This window comes from Musa acuminata, chromosome BXJ2-1 (genome assembly GCF_036884655.1).
Source record: "Musa acuminata AAA Group cultivar baxijiao chromosome BXJ2-1, Cavendish_Baxijiao_AAA, whole genome shotgun sequence".
NCBI lineage: Eukaryota > Viridiplantae > Streptophyta > Magnoliopsida > Zingiberales > Musaceae > Musa > Musa acuminata.
The window spans coordinates 700,089-715,000 of NC_088338.1; the positions used below are offsets into that span (position 1 = coordinate 700,089).

General features: G+C 37.6%; 2 protein-coding genes across 2 annotated transcripts in view; both read right to left on the reverse strand.

Annotated features, from left to right (window-relative positions):
* Window positions 1-3,531: 3,531 nt before the first annotated feature.
* LOC135598318 (protein LIGHT-DEPENDENT SHORT HYPOCOTYLS 4-like) lies at window positions 3,532-5,116 on the reverse strand. The gene has a single exon (XM_065091911.1). It carries the CDS (start codon window positions 4,452-4,454, stop codon window positions 3,852-3,854), a length of 603 nt encoding a protein of 200 aa, XP_064947983.1. The 5' UTR covers window positions 4,455-5,116; the 3' UTR covers window positions 3,532-3,851.
* Window positions 5,117-6,472: 1,356 nt separating this feature from the next.
* LOC135598319 (mitochondrial ATP-independent inner membrane protease subunit 2-like) overlaps window positions 6,473-14,912 on the reverse strand; it is a 10,837-nt gene continuing 2,397 nt past the window's right edge. Inside the window, exons 2-5 of the mRNA XM_065091912.1 lie at window positions 11,389-11,561; window positions 7,963-8,146; window positions 6,780-6,886; window positions 6,473-6,693 (exon numbers count right to left, since the gene is read on the reverse strand). Coding sequence (XP_064947984.1) covers window positions 6,612-6,693; window positions 6,780-6,886; window positions 7,963-8,146; window positions 11,389-11,561 — 546 coding nt within the window. The 3' untranslated portion in view covers window positions 6,473-6,611. The remainder of the gene's footprint in view (window positions 6,694-6,779; window positions 6,887-7,962; window positions 8,147-11,388; window positions 11,562-14,912) is intronic.

Consider the following 14,912-nt stretch of genomic DNA (forward strand, 5'->3'; position numbering starts at 1 on the left):
ATATCAAATAGATAATCTCTATTGTTAACAAATTAAAATAAAATTCAAATTGACTTTAATAGTGCCTTATAAATATTGGGAAATTAAATATTAGGAATCGAATGAAAGTTAATTATAAAAGGAATTTTAGGCAATTAAAACATGAGTTATATGCTTTATGGACAATTAGAAGGGGTTGTAAAAGTGAATGAAGTAAAAGGGATAGAATAAAGTACAAAAACTGTTTTTTGACTTTTTAATTTTATTTCTAACATAATAATATAAAAAGAAAAGAAGTGAAGAGTTTATGCTTACCATTTTCAGTGGCAGCGCTTTGATGAGAGAGAGAGAGAGAGAGAGAGATGAGAGTTGGCAGCGTGGAAAGGATGCTGGTATGATATATCGTCAACCGTGAAGTGTGAGCAGTACATTCCCTCGAAGGAAGCTGCTGCTGCTGCTGCTGCAAGTGCCCGCTTTGGCGCTCTCAAATGAAAAGCTCAGCTCCCTGAAAAGAAAAGCAGCAGCATTTGTTTTAGGGAAGACTTCAATGTACATCTGGACTCTCTCTCTCTCTCTCTCTCTCTCTCTCTCTTTCTCAGTGTCTGTGCGTATCTTCCTCCCTGAAACAAGAACAGTATCTAAACTTCCACAGATGATGTATACGCCAGGTTTTATTTTTAACCATCACACACTCACATATGTAAGCATAAAATGTTAATTAGTTTCCATGATATTTAATGAAATATTTCTTAAAGTCTTTTCATGTTTTCATGATTTATGAATATGATTCTGGAGCAAGTAAATTGGATAGCACACAGGTATAAAAGAGAAGGATCACAATGCATTTGGTTGTGATTGAATACATCATTTCTTTTCATTATAGAGATGTATTCTTTTCTTGTTCTCTAGGTGATGAACAACTCAAAGAGTTACAATCAAATGGGAGTAATCAAACACAAGCAAATAAATTCCAAGAGTGAGCATAATATAAGCCAAAGTTGTTTCTTTGATTTGATCTCCAACTCAACCATGTCAATCTTATAGAGGTATTATATCATGACAATTGCACATCAATCAAATCATAACCTTAGGCCAACAAATTACAAACAAATTAAACCCCAATCTCCAGCCAAACTCTTTTGTTCCCTAAGCCATGCCAGAAAATGGAACCATGAAACACTGCAAACAACACACCAATCTTGTGCTTATTTCCAGAGTAAAGATTACTACTAAATGTCCTAACAATATAAAATAATCTAACTGGGAACTTGAGCAGTAAGCTGTTTGGCCACATGGTTAGTAGTACTCCAACCTTGATAAAATGACAGCATTTATTGCCCTGGGATTGTGACATGTAGAGAACATGGCTAGTTTAAATTAAGAAATTATTATCTAAATATTTTTACCAGTTTCATTTAAAAGATAGGAAAAGCATTGCTGATGATCATTAGCATAACAGATTCAGAATGATTTATTGATTTCAATTTGGTATTTAGTAGAGAAAGAAATGACAGGAAGAATGAAAGCCTGGACAGTGTGCTAAGCAATCATATGAAGACCATCAAACATCATAAACATCCCAATAGTAACACATAAGAAAATTCAAAGTATTATTTTGTTTACACAAACATAAAGTCACCTAAGATTTATGTGCCCAGTCAGTCATTTCTAAAGTATGCAAAATAAGACATACCATCAGAAGAAGTTTTCTTTTTCTGTGATCAATCTGAAAAACATTTTCTACATCAAAACAATGTGTAAAATTACTTCCCTTTAAACAATCATCAGTAAACATGTTTGTAAAAGAAAATGATTTCCTACAAATTTTTCTATGCAACTAAGCAAGAGGAATAAGAACTGTCAGCATATCTTGAATACATAGAACACATAATGGTCTACATGGGAGAGCCAAAAAAAAGCAACAGAACAATTTTGGCCTCCATGCTTTATGAATGGTGACATGTTTTTGCCTAAATTTTTTTTCTTTCTATTTCTCTCTCAAATAATTTCATGTTTCTTTCGCAATCCGGGATAAAACATTACCGATATACATTTACCGCGAATATCGACTAACAATTAGCATACGAAAACAACAAGAGAAACCTATTCTAAGAAAAGCCACCTTACATCTGTTACTTCAAGACTCCATTCACTTATCTACATATGAATAAGCTTATCAAACTTCGATCTACCGTGCCCGAACACTTGTTCACATGTTAAGCATGATTTGTTCTTCATTTTCTCATGATATCACATTTATAATATAGCATGGATATGTCACAAATTAAGTCACATAAGTGCCTTGTTTTAAATTAGGAGTATAATCTTCCAAGTATGCACATGTACTTAACAAATCTAAGATGGTCAAACAAAAAAATTGGATGTCAAAAGGTCAACACAAGCATAATCTAAATGGGTTATGTGAGAGAAACTTGGTAATACATTATCTTGTGGGGATTGCTCAGAATATTAAGCTTAAAAACAAATGGAAGGGAAAAAGGATAAGAACATTTTTGACATTCATCAATGATTGCTGTAAATTTCATGAGAAATGATATTTATGAGCTTGTAACCAAGTGAAGATAGTAGTAATCAAGAGAAGTCAGGACATTTTAGTATCATCATTCTACTTCTAAATATTGCACTTTAGGGTAACCAAATTCATCTGATAATATGACTCAAACTAAACTTGTTTAACATTGCCATAGAACCTTTGTCTATACCATAACATGCATAATTAATGCTGCATATAAGCTATCTAATTAATGGAAGCAATAATGTGATGAAGTGATTGATCCCTAATGACATGCATGTTCAAGTTTTCATCAATGATGCCATATCAGAAACTTCATAATGGTTAGAACACCATCTTCTCTAATGTAGAATTGGATATAAAGGAAATATTGGTCACAGATTCTAGGATATGGAAGAAAGCAGATGCACTGAGATTCACATGCACAAAGCCCTAGAAAGTGATATGAGTAGAAAAGAACACACATAAGTAGTTCTTTAGCTTCAACTTATGACATGCTAACAATGGTGTTGATTAACTATGAAGTTTGAGGAGATATCATCATCTTACTGGAATATTAGCACCTCAAATAGCATAAATATATTTTACACAGATTTCACATAATACCGAAGAAATGGATGCAACTTTACTCAACATTCAATATATATTATTCTAGGCTAAAGGAACAAAACATCTTGTAATATGTGGTAGCAGCATGCACTAAGTTCTAAGGAAATCCACTAGCTATGTTAAGAGAAAAGTGAGAGAGCATGGAGAGAATCCCATGAAATCCCAATGCATTGCTTACTTCCTTGTAAAGTGAAACCAGTGACACACTAATCATATATTTCTTTTCCCCCTTTAAAAGGTGAGACCTTTTGTTCTCTATAGGAAGCACAAGAAATCCAGCAGAGATCAAAAGCCAACTCCAAATTCAATTAGTTTCGAGAACACAAATAAGATGGAAACCAATATCTGATTGTGAATGAGCCAATTTCATGCACTATCCAACATTAGAAACAAACAGAGATAGAAAGAGATGATGATCAAATCTAAACCCTGTCATGGTTGAGATCTCCGGTACAGATGAACCATCAGTTCAAAGCACAGTGCATTAACATGACTTCAGGTACCAATGCTAATATCATATATGATGAGCTAACCCTACTCCTCGTACTCCTCCACCTTATGCTAATCTAGTGAGAGTATGAGCTACATAAATTAACCCCTGCAAGCCACAAAGCATAGAATATAGAGTACTTCGAGTCTAAGGTTCACTGGAACGACCGACTGACCTAAGGACTCAGTCGTAGATACAATAAGGAAGAGAGATATATATTATGGTTGAGATACCGACGGATCAGGTGGCTGCACCAGTGGCCGGCGAAGGACTGTGGGGGTGGGGCGGACGTGGCTGTGGCTGCGGCTGTGGTTGGGGTGGCGGTGGCTGCTTCTTGCGCTTCTTCTTCTCGTAGCTGATGCCTCGGGCTTTGGACTGCATCTCCCGGATCTCGCGGAGGTATAGCCGGACGGCTCGTGCACCGAAGGGGTTGGCCTCAGGCTTGCCGCCGTTCTCCTCGAACGCAGCACGGAGGCGGCCGATGAGAGCGTCGAGGGAGCCCCAGGCTTGGCGGAGGGGGCACGGGCATGGGGAGGGCGGGTTGGGGTGGCCAAAGAAGGGGCACATGGGAGTGTGCACCTTTGTCTTACCGAACTGGTCCAGGTACCGAAGGAACTCCAGCACATGCGCGCCGCTGCACCGCGACAGTGACAGCGGCGGCCTGTGATTCTTCAAGTACTGCCCGAAGGTGTTCCAGTCGCGTCGCTTCTGTGACTCGTATCGGCTCAGCGACGGGGAGGCGGCTGAGGCCGCCGGTGAGGTGACCGCGGCAGCGGGTGACGAGCTGGGGCTGGTGAGGAAGCCATCGGAGCGAGGGCTCCCCGGCTTGGGTACCATGGCCATGGTGCCAACAGTTTCACCTCTCTGCTTCTTCCTGCAAACAGGATGTGATGGAGCAATATAGGGTACTCTTAATTTGAACTGCTTCAAGCTGATACTAATTGACCTCGTAGTTGCCGATAATGATGATGGGATGATGATTACACGACTGATCTAATGCATGAGAGTTTTGATGCTAATGGATTTCTTTCCTTTTTAGTCCATGAGAGAGAGAGAGAGAGAGAGAGAGAGAGAGAGAGAGAGAAGGTGAAGAAGCTATGATTCAACGACTGGGAGTGGGCATGGGAACTCCTAGTTCCATTAAAGTGGTCCTGTCTGCAGCTGCTAGATCTCCTTTTGGCATATATGTAGCGATGTGGCAATCTCTAAGGCAGTGCGATCTCCCAACAAGTCCAGAGAGATTCTTAGATAGGAGAGACAGAGGATGGCTTGTGATCAGAGGTCACAGATCAGGGCGTCGATGTGGGAGATGAGATCTGTGGGGGGAGAGTCGCATCTCGAATCTCACTCTTCCTTTCTCTTCAAGAAAACATGAGTTGGTCAGGCGTCGGAGCTCGTACTTGCAAGTCGGAGTGCTGGATGGGTATGCCTGGGGATGACACTCAGCCCCTTCCCTATAGGAGGCCAACTCTGACCTAAACAGTGCCATTTTTAGCATGATCTTTCACAGTGGGAAGAGAGAGAGCGCTCTGCGGAAGCCACTCTAGACAACGAGATGAAAGATAGACGGTGACGGGCGAAAACGCCAACAAGTTGTGAACTCCCTCGCGTACTCTGTGTCGAAGGACTGGGCCCCACGGTGGGCCCGCGCACGGTCGACCGTGTCGCCTTTTCCCGATCACTGCGCGAGTAAGTGGGTGACCTGTTTACGGGGGGGTTCAGGATCCCCTCCATTCCCACCCTTGATCATGACCGTCCGTTACATGAATCCGAGGGCTTGGAGAAGATTTTGAAGCTGAAACGGTTGGAGAGGATCCGGAAACGGTGAAAGATGTCAGTGGCATGTTCGGGGATGCAGTCAGTGCAGGAACTTTTTTGTCAAAATGACCAAAATGCCTCGACGCATTGCCATTCTTCGATTGAGTACACATCATGTGAACTTAGGAACACCACGCATAATCGATCATGACATGATGGGTTCATACATGGTGATCATCCAAGCAGGGATGACCATCCAAGATTTTGACCCTGATCTCAAATGTGTTGACTATGAACTCCTAGATTTACATTCGAATGTTACATCATTACAGATATTTTATCAGCCCAACATACATATAAATCATGTGTCTTATTACTTCGACACGTATAACGTGTGACCCACGTAGTCGGCACAAAGGCACCAACCCTAATATTCAATGATTTAGATATCTCCCTTACATCACACTCCAACAATCTCACGAAATCACTCCCTTACATCAACTCCTCACTTGATCATAGAGCTCTCTGGACTCGAATCCTACATCACTCTTATTAGTTGAGGAGATATTTATTGGGCAAACTCCCAATTTAAATAGATCAAAGAAAAATATACATTCACAAAAAACAAAATCTCTATCCATAATCATTTCTAGGTCAAATTGCTACCTTGGTATCCAAATACAAACTCAAACCAGATTCAGGTGAATATTTTCTCTGGATAGACACGAGTTATCATCAAAATCTTCCTATTGCAGAATAACACATCTTTGTCGATAAATAATGATGAAAACAACATGTAAGTTCTTAATTTTAGTTAGATGAAGACAAACTACATGATTGTGATACGGAGGGTATTGCATTCATTCCATGATCAAAGTATAAGATCAACTGAGATGTACCAAAAAGAGATTCTGCTAAACCACATATGTAACACAAACAAACACCAAAGGTAGGAAAATTTCTTGGAATCGTTAAAATGAAAGCATTTGACTTCCGATTCTGGGTTTGTTCGTTCATAACAAATAGAATACAATTGCAGCAGTTTGCTACTAGGTGCTTAATTTCAGCGCATGTATTGAGCATCCAGCACAATTCATCAGTCATGAGAAAGGACTCACGGAGTAATCGTCAAATGGGTAAAACACCCTTCAAGTTCCGCCATTTGTTATAGTTCTGGAAAAGCAGCAGCATGATGATAAAAGAGTTGGAAGACTGGGAATTTATTCACTTCTAAAGTATGACCTATGATTTCATCTTCTTCACCATCTCCTCGATGTCCAGCTCAACGGCCAAAACTGATGAATCTTGCCTCATTGCCATGTGACTTGAATGATGCAGAATAGGATTATACAGAATCAGATAAGACAGTTCGAACTCAATTATAACGAGAGCAGGTGGCTCTAGATGTACCTGTTCTGTACCGGACCATGATCCACAGCTGAACGTAGAGCATATATCACTCGACCGACAATATTAGTCATAGGAACAGGACCAAACAAACGGCTATCTTTGGCTTCCTGACACGGAAAAGAAAAAGAAGGAAAATTAAGTTAGTTAGCAGCTTATCTTTTAAGAGAATTCACTGATACATTGAAGAGAGAACAAGCCTTGAGCTATTACACATTTACTCAAATAAGGCCTTAATTCAATGATGTCAAAATAAACAGGTGCTCCAAATTGATTATTCACATTCTCTAGTCATATACACAACTTATATAGTGAATAAAGAACCAATTGACACATTACTGCGCTTTTGCAAATCAATATTGAATGATGTAAGCAGCATTATTGAACAAAAAATATCTTCTAGGCCAAATTTTTTAAGGATCCAACCAATTCATTGTGATTGCATTGGACATTTTTTTATTAAATTCAATAATATATGATGCTTTTTGCTAAGTGAATCAAGATGTCAATGTTTCAGTTAAAACAGCTACATTGCATTTATTCCTAGGTCAGCAAGCAACAAAACGAATGATATTTAAACTTTTGGACACTATAGATTATGTTTAACTAAGTGAATCTTGTGGTTAGAAAGTGCAGATTTAACTTTGGCTTGATAGGATTAACACATCGATCCTCCTAAAAAGTGACAAGCTTCCTCCACGCATAGGATACGTCAGGTTTGTGCATATTTGAAGTTCGGAAAAAGGAGGTCTACACTACAATTACATTCAGAATTACATATGCAGAAAAATTGCAAGCTTATGATGGCATATTTTGATCTAGATCTTTTATCAGAATAATAAGATGTAGAAAGAATACTGATCATAGGCTGAATTTGTGGTTAAGTGTGAGATTACAGGGAAACCAGCGCATGAGGTTCCAGTAAATGCGGGTCCGGGGATGGCAATGGTCAATGTAATAACAACTCAATGTTTGCCTTTAAAAATGTGAACATAATCAGAGATAAGTATCACCCTTACAAATATACCTCTACCAAGATACATATCCTATCTGTATTGGATGAAACAAGGCTGTTCGATAATTCTCATAGTGGCTGATAAAAAATTGCAAGCAAATTTGCATGTAGTAGTTACTGCAGCCATTTATGCTAGATTACAACATCTATGAAACTGCCCCATGATTTTACCTTTGGCTTTAGAGACTCATTGTCAGCCAACACCCAACATTGATCCTTCTCTAAAATAAATGGTTCATCTTTGTCGTCAGTTGAACACAATTCATAGCCTTCTGTAGCAGCCAATCTTCTAACAACATAATCAGCGGTTTTCTCAGGGTCTTTCAACATTACAACATCACCGACAAAAACTTGCCTACAGCAACAAAAGTAACAAACTAAATGAATTTTTTCAAAAGAATCCTACAAAGATTAAAAGAAGAATAAGTTGCTGTAGTCCCTATAAAGATCAATGGGACCTTAATTCCAAACCAAAAGAAATACTAGTTCTATAGCATCGTTTGTTGAAATAATCTTTAATTACAATATCATCTCTACGCGGACAAACGATGTTTTACAATATAATTTACATCTAACTAATCATGGATCAGGTGTTGAGTTGTTGCCTGCCAGTAAAAAGACAATAACATGGTCAACGGAATAAACTTTTAGGACTGAGTGGTGGTGAAATTTATTCACGGTGAATAAACGTCTCCATATTTCTTCCATTTTAGGGATAAAATAGTCATCAATTCCTAGCAAATCTTGGGACCAGGCCCTTGAAAAATGCCAGCAGATATATCTCACTTCAACAAAACATCCAAACATACAGGTAGATTGAAAGCAAAAGACCATTAAAAGTCAAAAACTGAAAAATCCATGTGTAAGAAACTACAAGATAGAGCCAAGTTAGAAACTCAAAAATTATATACCATGACTAACAGCATATTAAACAAAAAAACTATGACTAACAGCGTATCATTTTGTAATCTCCTTTTAAGAATGCACTGTTTTATGATGCAAATCATGCCTTACACAAATCAGATCAATCCAGAGTTCTCCTGCACCTATTTGACTGACCATCTTGAAAATCCAAAAGCATCCATCTTATCAAAACTGGATTCACAGAAATGACTTGATTTATATGTTTGATTTGGGTGAACAAATGATTCCTTCCTCACCGCAAAACACCACTGTCAAGTAAAGCTTCAAATTATAACTAGATCCAAGACTCAAAACATAACTTGACAAAGTCCTAGCTAGCCCTCTCACCTCTTGGAAGTCATCTAGAGTTTTATTTAGAGTAAAATTAGTATCTTAAGTCCCAATATGGGTATAACATGAGTTAGGATAGTTGTTTTTCAAGTCGGCTTATTCTGAGAGTTGTAGGATCCAGATCTTAAAAGGATGCAGGATTAAATTTTCATACCTCAACTACTTTGTTTAGAAATAAGAGTTGAGAGTCTACAAATAAAAATCTTGTAAGACTTCAAGGCATAAAAAGATTGAAGTCATTAATAACACCCTCTATAGTTCTTTTGTGTCTCTTCCTTCCTTTTCTCTTTTTCTCTTTTTTTTTCTTCCTCCTTTAATCTATCCTCTTTTCTCATTAAAATCTCTCTTGGACTCAAATAGAACCTTGACTGTGTCAACAATTATGCTTAACGATGCACAAAATTATCTATTTCTCTTGAGGTAATTTGAATTTCAAGTAGCTCACTGCTTGTTCCCTATGAAACAAGTACATTTTTTGACATGTTCATCAAATAACAATAAGCAATCCTCCTTGTCCCATTCTTTTTCTTAGTATTACTAAATTTAAACCTCATAAATTCATTCACAAAAAACTTAAAATCTTAAGTTTCTAACAATTGTTTCCATAACTCAAAAGAATTAATCCTAATTAAATTCCCATCAAAAAAATATATTATCATCAAAATAATATATGCCATGAAGGTCTATCTTGCATATGGCTAGTGAGTTCATGCATTACTATTATCAGAAGATAACGATCATAATTTGATCATGGGTGGAATCCTACATTTATAGGAAACTTGTTGTAGATACCCCTTGTATTCCTAGCACCAGTAATTACTCTATCATATGTATCTTTTATTAAATTAATATAAATAATAGATAATTATTTCCTTTTAAAATTCACATATTAAATTTTCAAGAACTTTATAATTGGCTTTCTCTAAGACAATAAAATTCATTGACACATTTTCTAATCCTCTTTATCCAGTCTAGTTAGCGATATGCATGATGTTACAGGAATCATTGATGAAAATAACATTTGTATTTGCTAGTGATGCAATTTAATATAAGATGACCTACAAGAATAATTTTTCAAATAATTGAAGAGTATTAAAAGATGAACAAGCAGAAAATGAAGAATATAGTAAAAGATCAACTTATGCAACATTCTCAAATACTATAAATTTCATAATGTAAGACAAGCTAAGACAGTAACTAAAACTCAAGATCAACAATTTTGTGTACCAGTACCATGATATGCTATTTCGAATAATACCGTCTGGTACGGGCGGTACATACCGGTACACGGATCGTCCGCCACCGGACGGAACGTGCTACACTACTACAGTGTAGCCGTGCTACAGTGCTACAATAGAGGAAGAAATATTTAAAATCACTCAGTACGCCTTGGTATACTGAGCGGTACATAGTACCATACCGTAGCGAGCCAACCTCGAAATACCGGTATGGTACGGTATTGCATACCTTGACCAGTACTGTACTAGTTAGAGCTCGGACCAGGACAGTACCGGTCAGACCACTCGTTACATACCGAGTTTCGGAAAAAGTGTAAAAGGGAATGCAAAAACAGAAAGAAAAGAAACTGTCTAGTACAAAGCTATACTATCCTGTACACAGTGGTGCAGACTTCAGACCTTATACGGACCATGTACTGGGTGGTACGAGCCTTGAACCAAGCATCCTAGTTTTCATGGGTCCGTGTATTGGTAACTCATTGGACTGGTAAATACCATCCATACCATACCAGACCAAACCGTATTGCAAACTTTGCTGAAACATATTAAAAAATTACATGAATTCAGAAAGAGCTCGATGCAATCATGTTGATGAGAGTCTAATAAATGGAGAGAGAAAACCACAAATATAAAAAAAAATGAAACGATGTATAGAACGCATAAAACAGATCATTTGTGGAACCAACCACAAAAATAAAATTATTATTCTAAATGATAAAAATTCTATGAAAGTTTGCTTGACTACTAAGCTGTCTATCACTATGTAAATACTAGGACTTCTTTGGACATCAAATGACCAAGTAAGACTTGTATACACTCCAAATGGATGTGTTGGGCATCCTAATTATGTCAATATGCATAAGGAGATCATAAGGTAAATATGAAAAGAACTTTTACATATCTTTCAAAGCTCAGATAAGTAAATAGTGTATTGGTACGATATGGTCAGGATATTGTGATAATCAAATCCAAGCTTTCCCAATAGTTTATACAGAGTAAAATATACTGACACGAAGCAAACTGGAACCAGACAGACACAAATATGATCAAAATGAATACACAATATAAGTTACAAGAATGAAAAAAGAGAATTAGATTGAATTACGTTGGTGATGGAAAAGGCAACTTTCTCACAAGAAGAGTTCCACCATCTCCTACTAAGGTAGGTGTCATTTCTTCTCCTTTATTCCAATGAGAAAAAGTCAGCTTGCCTTGGAAAAAGTTTTTCCATACCGCATCACTTAATTCTCTTGCATTAATTTGGCCTACATTATAACTCTGCAGCATAACAAACAAAAAAGATTGAGGTCCACCTTTGTAAGCATTACATGATACAGAATCACACTGAGATAGGCAATATCAGTATTGTCAACATAAAACAAAGTGCTGAAAAAAGAATCCCATAGAACCTTTTACTAAACCTTGAATCTACAAAGCATAATACTAGAAACAAGCACAATAAGAAAGAAGCCACCTAGTTAGACAAGTTTAACACTTTCACGCAAGGTTTAAAAATTGGGTCATCAATGGCATGAACCTGTATTTACTAGTCCGATCATTAATTGATACACAGATCACTTGTTTTTGTTTGCTTTCAGATGATATCAAGCTTACTTCATGATATAATTACCTAGTCGAGCATACTGCTTTTTTTAATGTTTTAATTGTCTGAAAAGTTATATTGAACGATAAGCTTACTGCCAGATAGAGTATTGTTTTTTCTGTAACAATTGTCTTTTTCTTTTATTTTCCTTTTCATCTCTCTCTCTCTCTCTCTCTCTCTCTCTCTCTCTCACTCTCATGTGCTCTCTTTCTTTCTCGCCCCTCCTCCCACCAACATCACCATCGCCTCCTTCGTTGTGCCACATTGCCTGTTTTTGTTTGCTTTCAGATGATATCAAGCTTACTTCATGATATAATTACCTAGTTGAGCATACTGCCTTTTTTAATGTTTTAATTGTCTGAAAAGTTGTATTGAACGATAAGCTTACTGCCAGATATGAGTATTGTTTTTTCTGCAACAATTGTCTTTTTCTTTCATTTTCTTTTTCATCTCTCTCTCTCTCTCTCTCTCTCTCTCTCACACACACACACACACACACATGTGTTCTCTTTCTTTCTCACCCCTCCTCCCACCAACATCACCATCGCCTCCTTCGATGTGCCACATCGCCATTGCCACCTCCTACACATAAGGGTCACCCATGCTTCCTTTTATGCCTACTCATCTTTCTCCTTCTCTTCCTCCCTTACCCCCCCCCCCCGCACCCCCCCAAAAAAAAAAAAATCCTCCTCAGTCACTCCTCTGCCCCTCTCTCCCTCTTTCTCTTTGGTCACGTGGAACCAACCCATATAGATTATTGACAGCTCGACCCTACTGGAACCATACCAATTCAGCCGCCAATTGGTCCCAGTACCATACCAGGATTGTCTAGATTATGTTTAAACTAAAATCTAGCACCTGTCTCGATTTCCAAAAACTCAAGCACTTCCATTTTTATATTTATTTTTTTCACTTCTACATAAAATCACGTATAACATATTTTGATCACTTTGTTGAGTTGGCATATGACCAACTGAAAAAAATTAGATAGATGTTGTCTGATTAAGTTAAAGAATCCTAGGACTGAATCCTTATTTAAATATTGAAAAATTGTGTTTCTCTTCAGTATCTAGGAATTCTTGTTATTGGAACAGAACTTGCATTTCCATATCAAAAATGAAGAAGAACAAGAAACGTTCCTAAACACGATAGATGTTGAAGTGAATATCTTAGTGGATCCCAATAATTGCTGATATTGAAGGAATCAGCAGCAGTTCAGGTAAGGTTTAGGGATACCAAGTCAAATTTAAGTTTTATTTCAAAGGAATCCAACTGATGATTGAGCCCACTAGTTGTTATCTGCATCAGCAATATGATTCCTAAAAGTTTAGACATGTTCTCACAGAAGTCATGGTGAGAATCACCACTATGGAAAGATATAGTACATTAAAATGATATTTAACCTCATGGCAGCAACCATACTGTAATAAAGCTTTGAGAGCGGTCATGCTAGGTGCTACAAAAGTCATAGAAAAGCTCAATTTTACTGGTGATCTAGTTTTTGTCCTATTTTGAGCATTGGAATCCTTTTTACTGAGCTCTTATTGTGTTGCTTAAGGCACATAAGAACATTAAAAGTTGGGTCTTCTCAACTTAATGCTCTTCCATAACCAATAAAAGAATAAAAGATTACAAGACAGAAATACAAAAGAATAGCAGTTTAAAGAGAAAAAAGGACGGTGAGATATATGGTTGCATTTGCACTACTGTCAGCTTCCCACAGCTCCTCCAACCTGATTTTGCTTTCTTATTGCCCACAGTACAGACAAAAATTACTCAGACTACATGTGGCATGGACCATAACAGTTGAGCTTGATTCCCTACCTTTGGATCAGTCCTACCTTAACAATCTTTAAGGAAACATAGACGGTGATGAATTGATGATAAAGCATTGCTATTTGTTGCTGTCCACTTGAAAATTTCCCCCTAGCACTGCTTCTCTCTGTATACACTGGTAAGATGTCACAATATTTGGATGACAAGTACTATACGTTATGTATAATAATTTTGTGCTTTCATGTTTCCTCAAATGAGCAAAAGGTGGAGCAATCAGGCCTAAGAGGCAAAAAGATCAGTTTGTGCTCATATCATCCATCACGGCGTATCCATTGTTTCCTTTTGAAACCCTCCACTACAACAACAACAACAACAAAGCCATAACTCCCAACTGTTTAAGGTCGCCTACATGGATCTTTTACCGATATCCCTCCGCTAATAGTACCAAATCAGCCAAATTGGACCTGGATCACTGAAAGCAATCCCATCTTATAAGGGAATCTAGAAAATCCATCCAAGAAAAACTGAAAATCAATCAGCCTAGATCAGTAGAATATTGGTTACATAGATCAATTTTAAGAAAAATTGGTCAAGCATCCCATTTTGGCTGATTCTAGCTCAAAGCTTCCTAATAGAAGAAGAGGGGAGAAGGAAGAGCCGCCCTCGGCCAGTTGTCTTTATGCTTTAATTTTTCACCATTCTTGCTTTGATTGTTGGCAAACTCAACCAGAAGGCCCTCTCCCAGGTGCATAGAAGTCCTACTAGGGCTATAAGTTAGTTTGCCTCCTTACTATTGGTGTAAGCATAACTGGTCATTCTGATGTGGCCTGCAAAACATTCCAATATCGCCTACAGAGTAGGTTTGTTCAGGCTAAGTTCGAGGACTCTCGAAGAGAGGCAAAGAGATAGGTAAGAGGCTGCTCCCCTCAACCTGTTTGTTCATAACAAGTGATGTACAAACTTTAAGCTCAGATATCAAGAACTCCTCGTTTTGATGTAGTAACCTGTTTGTTCATAACAAGTGATGTACAAATTTTAAGCTCAGATATCAATAACTCCTTGTTTTGATGTGGTTCTTGTGGTTTTTTTTCAACTTTATTAATGTCTGACATCTAAGTGGCCAATGAGGTACCAAAGATGGGAAAGTGGTTGTTTGTGACTATGGGATCTACAACTTTCTTGTACGTGATTCTCTTTAAGCTTATCGGTATCCAAGGGATATTTGGAGGAGAGAATTGTTGCTTGTTAAT

What these genes read in the sequence shown, in the direction of transcription:
- LOC135598318 (XM_065091911.1), bottom strand. Translation starts at nt 4,454, where the DNA reads ATGGCCATGGTACCCAAGCCGGGGAGCCCTCGCTCCGATGGCTTCCTC.